General features: G+C 30.9%; 1 protein-coding gene across 1 annotated transcript in view; it reads left to right on the plus strand.

Annotated features, from left to right (window-relative positions):
• wnd (Mitogen-activated protein kinase kinase kinase 13 wallenda) overlaps positions 1-15,678 on the plus strand; it is an 18,075-nt gene continuing 2,397 nt past the window's right edge. Inside the window, exons 1-8 of the mRNA XM_018514455.1 lie at positions 1-478; positions 10,651-10,925; positions 11,298-11,484; positions 11,571-11,762; positions 12,357-12,783; positions 14,381-14,607; positions 14,760-15,192; positions 15,250-15,280. Of these exons, the coding sequence (XP_018369957.1) occupies positions 354-478; positions 10,651-10,925; positions 11,298-11,484; positions 11,571-11,762; positions 12,357-12,783; positions 14,381-14,607; positions 14,760-15,192; positions 15,250-15,280 (1,897 nt within the window). The 5' untranslated portion in view covers positions 1-353. The remainder of the gene's footprint in view (positions 479-10,650; positions 10,926-11,297; positions 11,485-11,570; positions 11,763-12,356; positions 12,784-14,380; positions 14,608-14,759; positions 15,193-15,249; positions 15,281-15,678) is intronic.

Genomic DNA, 15,678 nt, shown 5'->3' on the forward strand with positions numbered 1-15,678 from the left:
AGCGAGCGCTGTTGATAGTATGTGGCGAACAGATAAGGTGAGAGAGAGAAGAAGGGGGAGAGAGAGAGAGAGAGAGAGAAATAGAGAGAGAAAAATAAAGAGGCGACAAAGGTGGCTTTCTTGGTCCTCTCCTCCTGCTCTTCTCCATAGTCTCTGGGATCTCTCCGCTGTTCCACACGTTCGCCAGTAAGTGGGATACATTTCATACGTGCGTGCGTGCGTGCGTGTCGCTCGTGGATCCGAAACTATCGGTGGATCGTGACGTGACGACGACACTCGTTTCTCATCGGCCACATTGCCGTTCGCGGTGAAGTAGTACTCCCGTTGCACGTCCATATGCTGTACGCGACGGGATGGTCCTCGCGCGGTTCTTCCTCAAGAAACCAGCGACGCAGAACGACGACGCTGCCGTCGGCGACACCTCCGCCGTCGCCGTCGCGGTAGTACCTGGCGATGTAGCCAGCGCTGCTACGAAGAGGTGAGACCGAGACGAATCCCACGGAGAAGAGTTGCTCCGGATCTTTGTAACGCGATAACGTATTCCGTGAAAAGTTGTCCGAATCTTCGGAATGCGCTTGCGATAGCGACTCCGAGTACTTATCAACAACACTGAGTACTTATACGTCTTCTCATGCGGTCGATGCGACCGACGCGGCGTTATTCATTATCGGCTGTTCGTAGAGACGAACTAGACATTCCGCACCGACTTGAGTCAACGTCGTCGTTGTAGATACTTCATCCACTGACGTCGCTCCTGCTGAGAGATACTGTTACAAATGATAAAATGTCTTTAAAGTGGCGTTAAGAAAGGTAATCAAACCTTTCTGTATCTGCTCCAAAATATATCGACCGGTATATCGATGGTCTCGCCGTTGTAAATCTTAAGTATGCTATTCTAAATTCGTCATGTTCTTCGCACAAATCTTACGAAAATAATAAGAATATTTCAGTAGAAGCGATGTGTTTACTTTCTCGTGCATCTTACAAAAGTCACAAGGGAACCTTGCAAAGTGTCAAGTTCTAATTTTAATGAAACCGAATACTTATAGTTTATATAAATAGATGGATTTAAAAAATAGCAGTAGCGACAAATAAATGATTTTAAGGGAATTTGAAATCACCCCTTATATGTAAAGCTCTTTTATTGTATCTCAAAAACAATTCGAGATATCAAAAAAATGTTCTATGTGAACATTTTTTGTCGTAATTATTATTCTTATTTCTATTTATTTACGTCAATAACTTTTTAAAAAAATAATTTTGAAAATATAAATTTTGAAAAGTTATTTTTTTATATTATTGACGTAGAAGAAATGGACATAATTTTGTTATAAAACTTTTGACGTTTATTTTAGACATTTTTAATATCTCGAATAGTTTTTGAGATATAACGAAAAAAGTTGAAAACTGCTTTACATAGAAGGTAATTTCACTTTTTACGTTTATTTCCTCTCTACTGCTGTTTTCTAAATTCATTTATTTATATAAGAGTTACAAGTATATAAAGTTTCATTAAAATTAGAATTTGACATTTCGCGAAATTCTCTGCTCAGTGACTCCACTTTCTCCCGATCGTCGAGACACGAAATTTTAGACTAGTATGCTGCGTTGTTACTACATGAATGGCAAAAGAATGGATATTGTATATCAAGAGGTATTCATCAGGCATGTGTAAAAGAAAGATTCACGTCTTTTGAATTTGCGTCACGGGTATATCGATGGTTATCTGAAATATTCCAATGCAGTAAAGTAAACAATAAATATTCGAATGTTTTTTTCTTTCATAAAAAATTGATGCATGCTTTGTTAACTTTTTATAACGTCTTAATTATTTTCAATAGAGTTGTAATTATATAAGTGCATTGCTTGTACAAACAACCAACGTTATATATATATGATTCAAGTGTGTTAAAAATACAAATTTCGCTTCTCGTATCGTCGAGCCATACGGTGAACTTGCAATTTTTGCGGAACAAAAAAATGACGCAGAAAAGTACTCCATCTTTTTAGAAACTGAGTTTTAAAACACATTTGACGGATTTCAAATATATTATATTTTATCAAAATATCGTGGATGTATAGATACATTGTTATAAACAATTAGAATTATATGCATCTCTCAAAATATTATAATGCGAATTTAAATACATTTTTCGGATGTATCGCATTGGCGGATCCAGAAATTTGTCAAGAGGAGGTTAAATCATTGACACCTCGCAAAATTTTTTTGAAGATTAAATATGGAAATAGAATATTAAATTATTATTTATTATTATATTGAAAAAGTATTATTTAAATGTATAATTCATAAAACATTTTATTTTAAATTATATTAACGTAAAAAAATAATATAATGAAATCTGTGTTTTTTATATCTAGGAGTTAAATTAAAGCTTAAATTAAACAATATTTTTGGAATATCAAAATTGTGATTAAATAGAAATATTAATAATATTTACAAAATTTTGCTATATTTTTAAAAAAAAGAAGACTTCAAGGAAGTAGTCAACAATCTATATGAAACGTATGCAATTAAGAATAATTAAAGGAATATAAAAGAAACAATTATACATGTGTATGTATAGACGGCGTTATCATACGACGTGCTCAATTGACGATCGCTTACTACATTAGATGTGGAATAACACGGGAAATAATATACTGAAATTAAGTCGTTAAATAAGTAGCAATAAAATACAAGGTAAAATTGAAAAAGAAAGACAAGAGTATATAATATGTTATATTATATGACGTAATATAACTAATGCTAGATAATGTAAAGAATTTATCAGTCCGCCGTTAGTCCGTGTATTTGTTTACGGCGATCAGCACGCCCCTCATTGAGTGACACCAGCAGACAGCTGATACGAAGGCCACGGTAAACGTGCATGCACGTACTATGCACATTTGTTCGATCGCTCGTTTTGCGGCGTGTTGGTTCTTGCGTGTACCTACAGACATTTACGCTCAGCTTCTTACGTAGGTATTCGCGAGAGGAGGACGATAAGAGAAGGCTATGCCGAAGACAATCGTTTTATCTCAAAGTCGCGGCGATCGCCGCAATCCTCTGTCAAGGGCAGTGTCGCTCGTGTTTTCAAGGCCACTCTCACTCCGACAGCGTTACTATTCAGTCATTTTAAATCACTTCATATCACTTTTTTTTTACTAAAAAGAAGAAAGTTACTAAAAAAAGTCACTATCGTTTAAGATGAATCACTGCAGTCACTTTTTTTCCTGAGTTGATCTGAAATTTGTAAACTATAAGTAATTTCTATTTATGTTTTGTTATCTCGTTTGATAACAATTACTCTCTTACTGTTGCTCACTACATCAGCATTAATTTAGTAGGGTCTGATGAACGTTCGTGTACATTTCTCATGTCACGCGCAGAGCACCACTGAGTGCGAATGAGATAACATTTTACAAGGAGACTCAACGCCCGTCAGAGTCGCATTCGATCTATCCGAATTAACAATCTCGATTGGCACACAATCTCATTCTCACGCAGTTGTACTCAAGCTCTCAATCCTATTAACATTCGAGCTTTACTTTGCATCTCGCGTACTGAATGCTAGACAAGCGGTTTTTTCCAGATAGAAACAAAATAACAAAACTTAACTTTTGCGAGAACTTTTATTGTCTGATATTAAAAACATTGTTTTTAGTTTAATTTTAAAATATTAAATCGATTTGTAATTGTCAAATAAAAAAATATTTATTTTAATATGCAATTTTAATTTTAAAATCATAGACTACAAAAACAAGACTACAAATTATTAGACTGTACAAACTTTCAGAAATCAATTTGTATTTGATTTACATTCTTTGCTGGATAATTATCTTTAATATGAACCGTTTTTTCAACTTAACTGTTCAATGGCTTTTTTCGTTTGAAGTTTATGCGCTATTAAAAAAAATTTATTATATGTTAAACTATTCAAAACAGGAAAATAATATAAGAATAACTGTTTTTATTTGCTCAACTGGTTTAAATTATTTTAAAAATTTGTTGAAAAATATCATTTTTTAGTACTATTTCAATATTTGAAAGGTTACTTTTTGTTAAAAAGCAGTCACTATTTCATTTCTTTTAATTTGCTGACTGGATGACGGCGCTGTATTTCCTGAGTTCACTTTCATACGAATTCACTTTCGGGCGTATTAAAAAGGAAATATATTAATATTAGCGACAATTTATCTTTCATAAAAATAACAATTTGAGCTCAAACTCTTTATCTTTGTTGCTAATTTATTGTTCAAAGATACATTAACTTCAATTTATTTTTTATTAAGGAATAGAAAATTATTTTAAAATCAAACTTGCATTAATGTTAAAAATATATCTCTTATTCGAAATATTTTAATATCTAAATATAATCTTTTTGCCGAAAAAAAAATTTTTTTTCAGAGTTAGGATATTATCTATAACATCATTACCGTTACAATTACTTTTTTTAAAGTAATAACTGAGTAACGACGACTTTATATCTTCATATTTGTAACGTTAATGGTAAGCAGTTCCTTTTTTTGGTAACGATATCGTATAACGATAATGAATATAATCGTTAGTTTGTATATGTACAATAAATATATATGGAATGTGCATTAACGAGTTTGAAAAAAAAATGTTATATTTGACTATTGCAATTAACCACAATTATTTTAATCACTATAAATCGTGCTGAATTAGTCAATTAATGATCAAGATTATTGCCACTCTAAAAAAAGAAGTCATCAAAATTTGATAAAAAAATAACAGAAATTATGCGATTCGTTATTTTTTGTAACGATAATGATAACAAATATTATTAAAATCACGAGTAACAATAATGAATTACTTTTCACAAAGAAAAGAAGTTACTTTTATAAAATAAAATTTTCCCAATCCTGATTTTTTTGCTCCCAATTATATATCTTCTTTCAATTTTTCTTTTTAGTTTCGGTACATGTTTGTGCTGAGAGCTTACGATTAGAAGATCAAAATTTTTTATCGCCAGACTTTTAGCAGTAATTAACATATCTAATGAATACAACTGACATTCTACGATATATAGCGATAATATGTATAACAAGCGACACTGTCATCGTTTGAGCACGCGACGTGATAACGTTGGTTGGCGTGAAAATACAGCCAGTCTATATATCGAAACTGTTTTGATATTTTTTACAATGCGATTGATGGTTAGTTCTACTTCCATTACAGAATCGGGGACTCTATCACTTACATATACATATCTAAATTTGAGTAAAATTGTCGCGTACTTTGGATGTTTTTCCGCGCGGGCGTATCGGTTATCAATAAAATCAACAGCTGATAATCAGTTCAAACACAACATTCCGGCTTGTTTAGGTAATTCTCTTTGCGCGCGCATGAAATTCCTGCTTTTTATTTTAAATATCGTTTCACGCATTGTATGTTAAAAGAAATTATTGTAAAACCTCGGTGACATTTTGAAAAGTTAGCTTTATATTGTACGTCAAATAGAAAGTGATAAGGTGAAAAATTTTCTTCTTTTGCTGTTTCTGTTTTTAAATTTTAGATTATTCCTAAATAATCAATATATGTTTTTAAGATAAAATTTTATTTAAACTCTCTTGTGTTTAAGAAAATGTAATCTTAGATGATTAGAAGCAAAGAATGCGTTTCTCTTATTTTTATTTAATTACAATAGCAAAGTTTTATCATTGAATTGTTTTAGCCTTAAGTTAATTATTAACGGTTTTCCTTTATATTGAAGTAATCCAAAACTAACAAATGTTTGTTACATATTTTATCGTTTCGTAATATTTTAATATATGTACAAAAGAAATGAAGAAAGAAGAAATTCAAAATATGACCAACATCTGAACATACGTTTGTCGTGTACATTACTACAAATAACATTGTTCAATCTGATACAGATAAAGATACATATATACTTTATATAAATAAATCTATGTATTTGTATTTCTATGATACATAAATATTGTATATTCTTTGGACAAAGGTGAAGTAAATATTATTATTGAAAAATTGTTTGAAACTTCTATTGTTTCGTGTGTCTACTTGATGGACATTTGAAAAAAGATGAAAGTTTGAAAGTATCTGTCTATGAGATACTAAAGAACTTAATACAGCATGACGTACTATCAGTCGAGAATTAAATTTAGAAACATATATCTATAGGTACATATGTAATGCAGTTGCGACGTAAAGAGTGCGATCGATATCCGCGTTGCATTCTACATTGTTGCATTCCGCTCAAAGGTTTTAGCTACGGTTTGTAACGAATAAAACATCCGATAACGTTGTTGGTGTACTATGCCGGTAAAATATTAATCTCTGCATTAGGCATGAAAAGTTGCATCGTAGATATCAGTTAAAATAATAGTGGACGTGATTCTATAATCTCCAATATGCGAATGCGATATCAATGTACATACGATATTCAATAAGTTCAATCCCGAGAAATTTTTTAATAAATTTATTTTTAATTGTTTCTCGTAGGAAAAATTTTTAGGGAAAATCATTTTTGCATATATACGCATAGTGACTAACATATTTTTTATACGTAGCATCTAGATATATTATAATTAAATTTTAGAAAAATAAGATTTAAATAAAATTGAATTTAAATAAAAGCTAGCTATTATTGACAAAAATATTGGGCACAAAGCTATGTTTCGTTTACTTATTTTCTTTATCTTTGAAATTATAAAAACTCAAAAATTTATTCTTCGCAAAATGTTTTTATCTTCAACTAAAAAACTGTACTGTCAGGAAGCTTTTAGTATTAATATCTCAGTAAGAAAAAAAAAACAAGTCGAAGGATCTGTTATAAAAAATATCATTAATCTTTTGAGGGATACTGACACATATGTGTATGTTTAGTTTTACCTAACGTTTGACTATTTAGCAAAGTACAGTATTATTGGGAGCAAATATTCCTTAGAGAATAGTAAAAATAACAAAAAATTAAATAGCAGATATTCTAGTTTTATATTCGTTATATTTTAATTAAATACATTTAAAACATCAAATAAAATAATTTTTTTCTGATCTTCGAAAATTCGTCTCTCAAGAGGTTAATTAAGTATTTTGTGTTCTCCTCTTGTAAATACTCTTGTAGATACTGATGTCCAATTTGGAATAATGAAAGCTTTCTCGTATTTGCGAGATGAGTATATTCATCAAGAGAAAGAAAAATGTAGATAAATATGCCCACCACTTAAGTATGTTAGCTGTGAAAAGTCATTGACACAAACGCAAACTTTTTGCCAGGTGTAACCTTGAAAAGACGTCTGCGAAGCAAGGCAATACAAAGACGAGGCAATACAATTGTTATCTGTATAATATCATCTTTTGACGGTCCTAGAAACACAAAGACGAAACAGATAAAGTGAATTTTCGAAGAAAAGAGGAACTATACTAACAATAAGAATTAACAAACAACACAAAGAGAAATAAAATTGTGCTGTTTGTCTGTAAAATATTCAATTTATTAGAACAAATTTTAAAATTTATAAAAGTTTATCGAGGTGATATCTCATATCTCACTTTGATCATTATGTTTAAAAATAAATTACTATGAACTTACTTGTACAAATTATTACTAGTATACTTGTTATCGCAGATAACCAAATAGCTGATAACTGATGTGAAATGCCAGGATTCCGGCAACAATATTCGATATCTTTAATTATATCGACATCGCGTGTACTATTTGGTAAAAATAAATAATAATGTAATAACAATAATAACTTAATAATATCAAATAATAATAAAAAGATTCATAGGACTCTTAAATATTACAAAATTTCAAATAATGTTGTAAAGGACATATAAGAGGCAGATAAAACGTTTAAATTATATATATGTCACAAAAATAAAATAAAATAAAATTTAATTGAACGTTAGTAAGAATCATTACATGTTTTGGCTTTATATCAAGCCATCTTCAGATGTTCCAACGCAGTTAACATTTTTGTAAGATAACCATTTATATTCGGTAAAATTACAAAAATATCCATGATCAACCTTGAATGATAGATGAGTGTCTTCCAAGATACAAAATTTCTCTCTCAAACGATTTATTGACCGTATGTTTGAAATTTCTAGATATTATACGCATAACAAAATAGTTATTAATTTCTTATTTATGAGAAAGACCGTTTAAAGAAATAATCTCTTTTCCACACTCACCGTGGAACACATTGTGTTAGTCGATACTTGTCAAAAAATATAAAAAAATTCGCAGATAACTTTTTGTCAATTATACACAAGTCTCCGATAAATTATAAGACAATATATCAATCAAAAAGGAATGAAATAGTATTATCCCCAGTCCAACGAGTTGAAAAAGAATTGTTAAAAAATTTTTTCCTTTTTCCTTGTTATAAAGGACTATTCTGAATCAACTTATCTCCACGACTTCTTGTCACATACTAATTTTTATTCTCTGCATTCTATGTTCAGTTATCACAGAACGGGTAGACGTGTTCCAATTAATATGATTATGATGTTCTGCAATTCTCGTGTTTAGTTTAGTTGTCTACCCGTTTGTCCAATATACTCAACATCGTAATCATATTAATTGGAACACGTCTACCCGTTCTGTGATAACTGAACATAGAATGCAGATGCAGCACGATTTTGATTGGGATAGCGTTAAAGTTTTAGACGAGGAACCATGTTATAATAAACTTAAATAAACGATTGATATCGGAAATGTTAAATATTAAAAAACAGGACAATAGTCTTAATTTTCAAACCGATACTGAAGGTCTTAATAAAACTTACATATCTATTATAAACAAAGTTTGACACTGGTGATATTTGTGTCATATCAATCTATCAGAGAATAAAAATTAGTATGTGATGAGAAGTCGTGGAGATAAGTTGATTCAGAATAATCCTTTATAACAAGGAAAAAGGAAAACATTTTTTAACAATTCTTTTTCATCTCGTTGGACTGGGGATAATACTATTTCATTCCTTTTTGGTTGATATATTGTCTTATAATTTATCATTGTGTATAATTGACAAAAAGTTATCTGCGAATTTTTTTATATTTTTTGACAAGTATCGACTAACACAATGTGTTCCACGGTGAGTGTGGAAAAGAGATTATTTCTTTAAACGGTCTTTCTCATAAATAAGAAATTAATAACTATTTTGTTATGCGTATAATATCTAGAAATTTCAAACATACGGTCAATAAATCGTTTGAGAGAGAAATTTTGTATCTTGGAAGACATTCATCTATCATTTAAGGTTGATCATGGATATTTTTGTAATTTTACCGAATATAAATGGATATCTTGCGGAAACGTTAACTGCGTTCGAACATCTGAAGATGGCTTGATATAAAGCCGAAACATATAATGATTCTTACTAACGTTCAATTAAATTTTATTTTATTTTATTTTTGTGACATATGTATAATTTAAACGTTTTATTTGACTCTTATATGTCCTTTACAACATTATTTGAAAATTTAATGGTATCAATTAAATACATTTTTTTGCAGCTGTATTTAACAACGCATTGAATATTAGTAGTGATGGATTTTGAGACTTATAAATGCAATTCAATTTGGCATTTTGAGATTTATATGTATAGATAGTCTAATTCTCTAAATATTCAGATCTTAGTCTGCAGATAATCGAAAATCCATTACTAAATATTGGCTTAAATAAGATCATTCGGTGATTGATATCGCTGGCGTGCAATATATATGTTATTTCTTATCGTTCATCGGATTGCATAAAGATAAATTTTCGATTTCTCTTTTTATGGATGGTTTTCAATGCAACTTACATCAATCTCTCGCTCTCTTGAGTCAATTATTTTCTTATTTGTGACAAGAAAACAACAGCAAAAATATGGAAATTTCTTTTGCTATGTTACACTGCACGATATAAAAGTTATTCTGGAAAAAAAAAACAAAAAATTGAGAAAATAAATAAAAAGAGAAATAAATCCAAAATTCATCAGAAAGGAAAAGAAAAGATTTTTTACTGTAAGTGATATAATGTGTATTAATTTCTAATAGAAGAGAAATTCTCAAGAAATAATATAACATAATATATTATAAATAATATAACATAATATATTATTTAGAACTGTTTATTATAAATTGAATAATCATAATTTGTAAACGTCTATGGTAATATACCTTGATATTTTTCTATTTATAGTGAATGGTTACATTAACAATCAAACATTATTTCATAAATCTTTTTTGTTTGATAAAACGTGTTAATAATATAATTTTTTACATTGAAATAAATACAATATGTTGTAGAGATAATGTATCTATGTTGTTATAAATATTTACAGTGAGTAATTCTATTTCTAAATATTCAAAGAACGTGTACTGAGAAACAAAGCATATGTGAAAATGGAATTAATTTCGTAATTAATTTTGCCTATTTCGATTGTTTGAATTGTGAGTTCCAATTACTTGTTTGAGGACATATGTATGTATTCCTTATGCATAATACATTGGAATTTTATTATCGGTTAATTTAAATCTTTTACCTTCGATATCTAGACTTTATTTCGAATATTAACGTAATGTATTGTGATAAATGTGTATTATAATAACGTACACAATAATTTTTTGCGTCAGGCATTATCAGAAATATATAATATACATAAAATTTCAGCATGCTATGCATCCAAGAGGAGCTGGCTCAGCTGAGTGAAATCGCGGGAAGCCCTGAACGGCTAATCACCGAACTGCGTGAGGTTCAATTGCCCAATAGTAATCACCTCAATTTCGCGAGTAACTCCAGCGACGCCGCGACAAAATGTGCTCCCGAAACGGAAAGCATCGATTCTCAACGATCGAGTTGGGTCGAAGGCATCCTGGGATGCATGCGTCCCGTTTGGACCATGCTATCGAAGGCTGCTATTAATGAAAAAATCAAGGGTCTTTCAAGTAAGTTATGTAAGTTTCAATGTTGCTTTTTACCTATTATTTTTTCTCCTTTTTTTAAATTAGTTGCAGTGGGCCGAAAATCTTAAAATATTTTGTATAAAACTTTGTATTTTTATGTGCAGTAGAAATTAATGGCTAAATATAATCTTTATAATCATTATTCTTAATGAGTTTTATGATCATTTTAGAAAGCATTCGAAGCAGCAATAGATTAAATCTATAATCTGCAAGATTAGTTTTAAATTTAATTTTGTATTTAAAATAAAATTTATAAATTATGATTTTTTGCTTTAAACGTTTATAATAATTGTAATTTTGAAAAGATTTTCGTAAATTACATTTAGAAAAATTTGTACGAACTGCTTTTTTTAGCAGACGATTGGGAGATAGCTTTCGAAACAATCAGCGAGCTGCAATGGCTCGGATCTGGGGCTCAAGGTGCAGTATTTAGTGGTAAATTAAATAAGGAAATAGTAGCTGTTAAAAAAGTAAAGGAACCGAAAGAGACTGACATACGCCATTTGCGGAAACTCAATCACCCGAATATTGTACACTTCAAGTAAGGTCCACTTTCTTTTATAATATTAAGGTATCAGTCGAATTATAAAACGCGTTTACTATTAAATGCTCACCTGATGTTTACAGAGGAGTGTGTACAAAACCTCCTTGCTATTGCATAATAATGGAGTTTTGTCCATTTGGACCATTATATGACCTTCTAAGAGCTGGAGAACCGGTTCCTCCTGCTAGATTGGTGTCATGGTCAAAACAAATTGCTGCAGGGATGGCGTACCTTCATGCTCATAAAATTATACACAGAGATCTCAAAAGTCCAAAGTAAGTAAACAATAAAATGAATATAATTGAAATTTTTTGAAAAAATATGGTTATTAACATTTTCACTAAGAAAAGAAAAAATTGATTCCAAAATTAGAGCTACCCAGTAAATCAGAATGGATTAAAATAAAATGAAATTTTATTTATCCGAATGTATATTTTAAATAAGAAAATTTTTCTTTTGGATTTAATTGAATCTAATTGGATTCAACTGGATTCAATTGGATTGAAAAACTGCATTTCCTATTCAAAATTTTAAATTGAGAAGTATTCACGAAGCATAGAAAAGGCTGATATTATTTTTAGATTAAATAGCATAGAAATATGCTTTATGCAATTCCTAGAAATTAATAAAAATGCATTCCGATTAAAAAAGATTTATTTTAACATTCGCGCTCTCGAATGCGTAGATATTTCAATCTATTCTTGTTTATTAGCTAATTCATGAAAGGGACATAGTTTGATATCTATATATGAGACTAAAATTAGAGATAAAGATTGATATAAATTGAATTCACGACAATCTTTTGTAGATAAAGTATATCCAAAATCCACAACAATTGTAGAATAACGAGAAAATTATCGTATTTATAGTGTTCTAATAGGACAAGGGGAAATAGTGAAGATCAGTGATTTCGGTACGAGTAGACAGTGGAATGAGATTAGCACAAAAATGACTTTTGCTGGTACGGTGGCGTGGATGGCGCCGGAGGTAATCAGGAATGAGCCATGCTCAGAAAAAGTAGACATATGGTCGTACGGCGTCGTACTATGGGAATTACTGAGCGGCGAAATACCTTACAAAGACGTGGATTCCTCCGCTGTTATGTGGGGAGTAGGCAGCAATTCTCTTCATTTACCAATTCCCACCAGTTGTCCGGAGGGATATGGGTTACTGGTTAAACAGTGTTGGTCGGCCAAACCACGTAACAGGCCTTCCTTTAAACTTATTGAGATGCACCTCGCTATCGCAGCTGTTGATGTACTTTCTACGGAGCCCGAAGATTATTTTAAGGCACAGGTAGGGCTCATTTTTCTCAATGCATTTCAGAAATTTTAGCATAAAAAAATTATATGATAATATAATAAAATTCAATATCTATGTAAAGCGTAGGGAAGACCGGGTCTCGTTGGCATAAGAGGCAAATTGGCATTGCGTTCCGTTTATGTATTTATGATAAAGGAAACAATAGAAAAGTTACTGCAAAATAATTCTTTTATAGGAGGTACTTCTCCCTAAGTTTCATTTAAATCAAACAAGTATTACAATAGAAAAAGAAAAAAAATTTGATTCAAGAGTAGACAAGTAAATTTTTGAGCATTTCATAATTCCGTATTAATATCCTTCAACTTGCGAAAGCAATCTAAGCGATGATTAGTTAAAAGAAAAGTGTTTGTTAGTATACAATACGATATTTTGAGCAACAATTGTAATTTGTTATAATAAAATGATTAAAATCGGACGTGTGCAGGGTGCGTTGGCTCATATCATAAGAAAAGGTTATGTTAACTCGTATCACATGTGTAAACATAAATTTAATTAACTAAAGTAATAAAATAAATTTAATTACAATTTTACTGTAACAAAACGCTTTATATTTAATATTTCTATATATTAAAATGAGGTAGAATTAAAATAATTTTCACTTATTTTTCTGTAACAACATTTTGCTATTTGATCATTATAAAATAACTTTGAAAAGTACAATTTTTACTAAAAAGTACATATCTACTTTTTAATTTTTATTTCTATTACTTTTCTATTATATTTTTGTTAGTTTAATATAGAGTTTATTATAGAGGCAATTTATATTATGATATGTACCAATTTGAGCATGAGCGTGGCGTAGCGCACGAGACTGCTATGCCAGAGATCTCGGGTTCGATCTCAGGCAGATTCAAAGAATTTTTCACGCGCTCGTAGCTTCTCTTCGATGGTCTGGCAAACCACCAAGAGTATCTATTGCCAAAAAAACCTCTCAAAAACTGCCGTTTCGGAACCGGCAAATTGTAGATTCCATATGCTCGGTGTATGACTTGCGTGCGCACCACGTACATACGTATGAGAGGTATCGGACAACGGCGAAAAACGTTATAAAACCGAAAAAAAAAATATATATATATGTACCAATTTGCCCCACAATATCGGGGCAAGTTAACTATACAATGCAGCATGTCTGTACATATTTCATTTATTGCAAAGAAACTATACAGTGTATAGAACCATTACTGATATGAAAAATGTAGAGAAAGGTTCTCTCTATTGACATATTTTAATCATAATAATTAATTGTTTAAAAAACCTAATGCTAAAATTGTAAAAACTGTGCCAACGACCCGGTCTCCCCTACACGCAAAGGTATTTTTTTATTTTATATTATTTAATTTATAAATATATTATGTATTTTTTAAATGCATTATTGTATTGCATTATTACGTAATATCTTAATTGTATATTATTCATAAACACATTGAAAAATTCTCATTTGTTCCTTTTTTTTATTATGTATGATAAAATTAATAACATTTAAATTTTAGCAACTTTAACGATTAATGAAATAAGTAACGAATTGTTTCCTGTGCCATCGTCAAAAGATAATAGCGGAATTTTCTTATAGCAATCTTGGAAGAAGGAAATACAGGAGCACATGCAACACATGCCACTATTTACTAATACCGATCCACGTTTTGAGGCTGAGCTAATCCGACGAAGAAAGGATGAATTACGACACGCTCAGGATGTCAGGGAACATTATGAGCGCAAACTCGAACGCACTAACAACTTATACTTGGAATTGAACGCTATTCTACTGCAATTAGAATTACGCGAGCGAGATGTGATAAAGTGAGAAAAATATCATTACATTTTAATATACAAATAATTAGAGAGTTGGAGACGTTTTCTATGTATGTAATATTCACGCTGATATATTTTGTACATAATGTATGTATGATAGATGCACCATATTATACTCTTTGAATTTTTTTTAAATATAGACGAAGCAGTATCACTTTGCATAACCGCTTTGCGCTTACGAGACAGATAGCACAAGACTGCAACCAAAGTCGCACATTTGGAAATAAATGTCTGGTTTGTCTCAGGAGAGAACAACAATCAACAGGATACAAGCAGTACAAGAAACGTCTTGTCCGTCCTTTATTGAAGGCCCAGGAGAGACTGTATCGCAGACGGAGTGGCACAGTACAATTCTCTACTTCTTCGACGCCTACTACTCCTCCTTCGCCTACGGATTCACCACAGAGCCCCGTTAAAGCTACCATGTACACACAACTGAATGAATCCAATCAGCCGGAAACTGTTTTAGCATCAAACAATAGCTTCAAACAACGTAAATACAGGCATCGTAGAGTCGGTTCGGGTTGTGGTGTGAGTTCCAGTCCTAGATCGAGTCCTCATCGTGAGAGAAAGGTAAAAATAAAATTAATTAGAATAAATAAATAAATAATTAAAGAGATAATGTTAAAGATAATTTCAATTTTTGCTATTTGTCAAATCTGTTAATCTCTTATACTCTCATAATTAATTATTAATTCCTTAACTATAGAAATCAAAGCTTAAATAATCTAGCTGGATCTTAAATACTTGTATGATTCTTGTGTGAATTTATATACTACGTATGTAGTACCCAGAAACACGCACCGAAATGATTTTTCGGTCTTGAAACGCTAACTCTACTATACTATCGCAGTAATATCACGAGTTAAATTGACTAGCAATATTTAATAAATTTTTGATGTTTATTCGTATCTTCGAAACGATCTTAATAATGTTGAATAATTAAAATCTGTAAATAATTAATTCTTATTGCGAAAAATATTACCTCGGCCGGGAGTCGAACCCGGATCACTTGCATTCCGTGCGAGCGTCCTAAGCCTTTAGACTACCGAGGCTCGC

This window comes from Trachymyrmex cornetzi, unplaced genomic scaffold (assembly GCF_001594075.2).
Source record: "Trachymyrmex cornetzi isolate Tcor2-1 unplaced genomic scaffold, Tcor1.1 scaffold509, whole genome shotgun sequence".
In the NCBI taxonomy this organism is placed as follows: domain Eukaryota; kingdom Metazoa; phylum Arthropoda; class Insecta; order Hymenoptera; family Formicidae; genus Trachymyrmex; species Trachymyrmex cornetzi.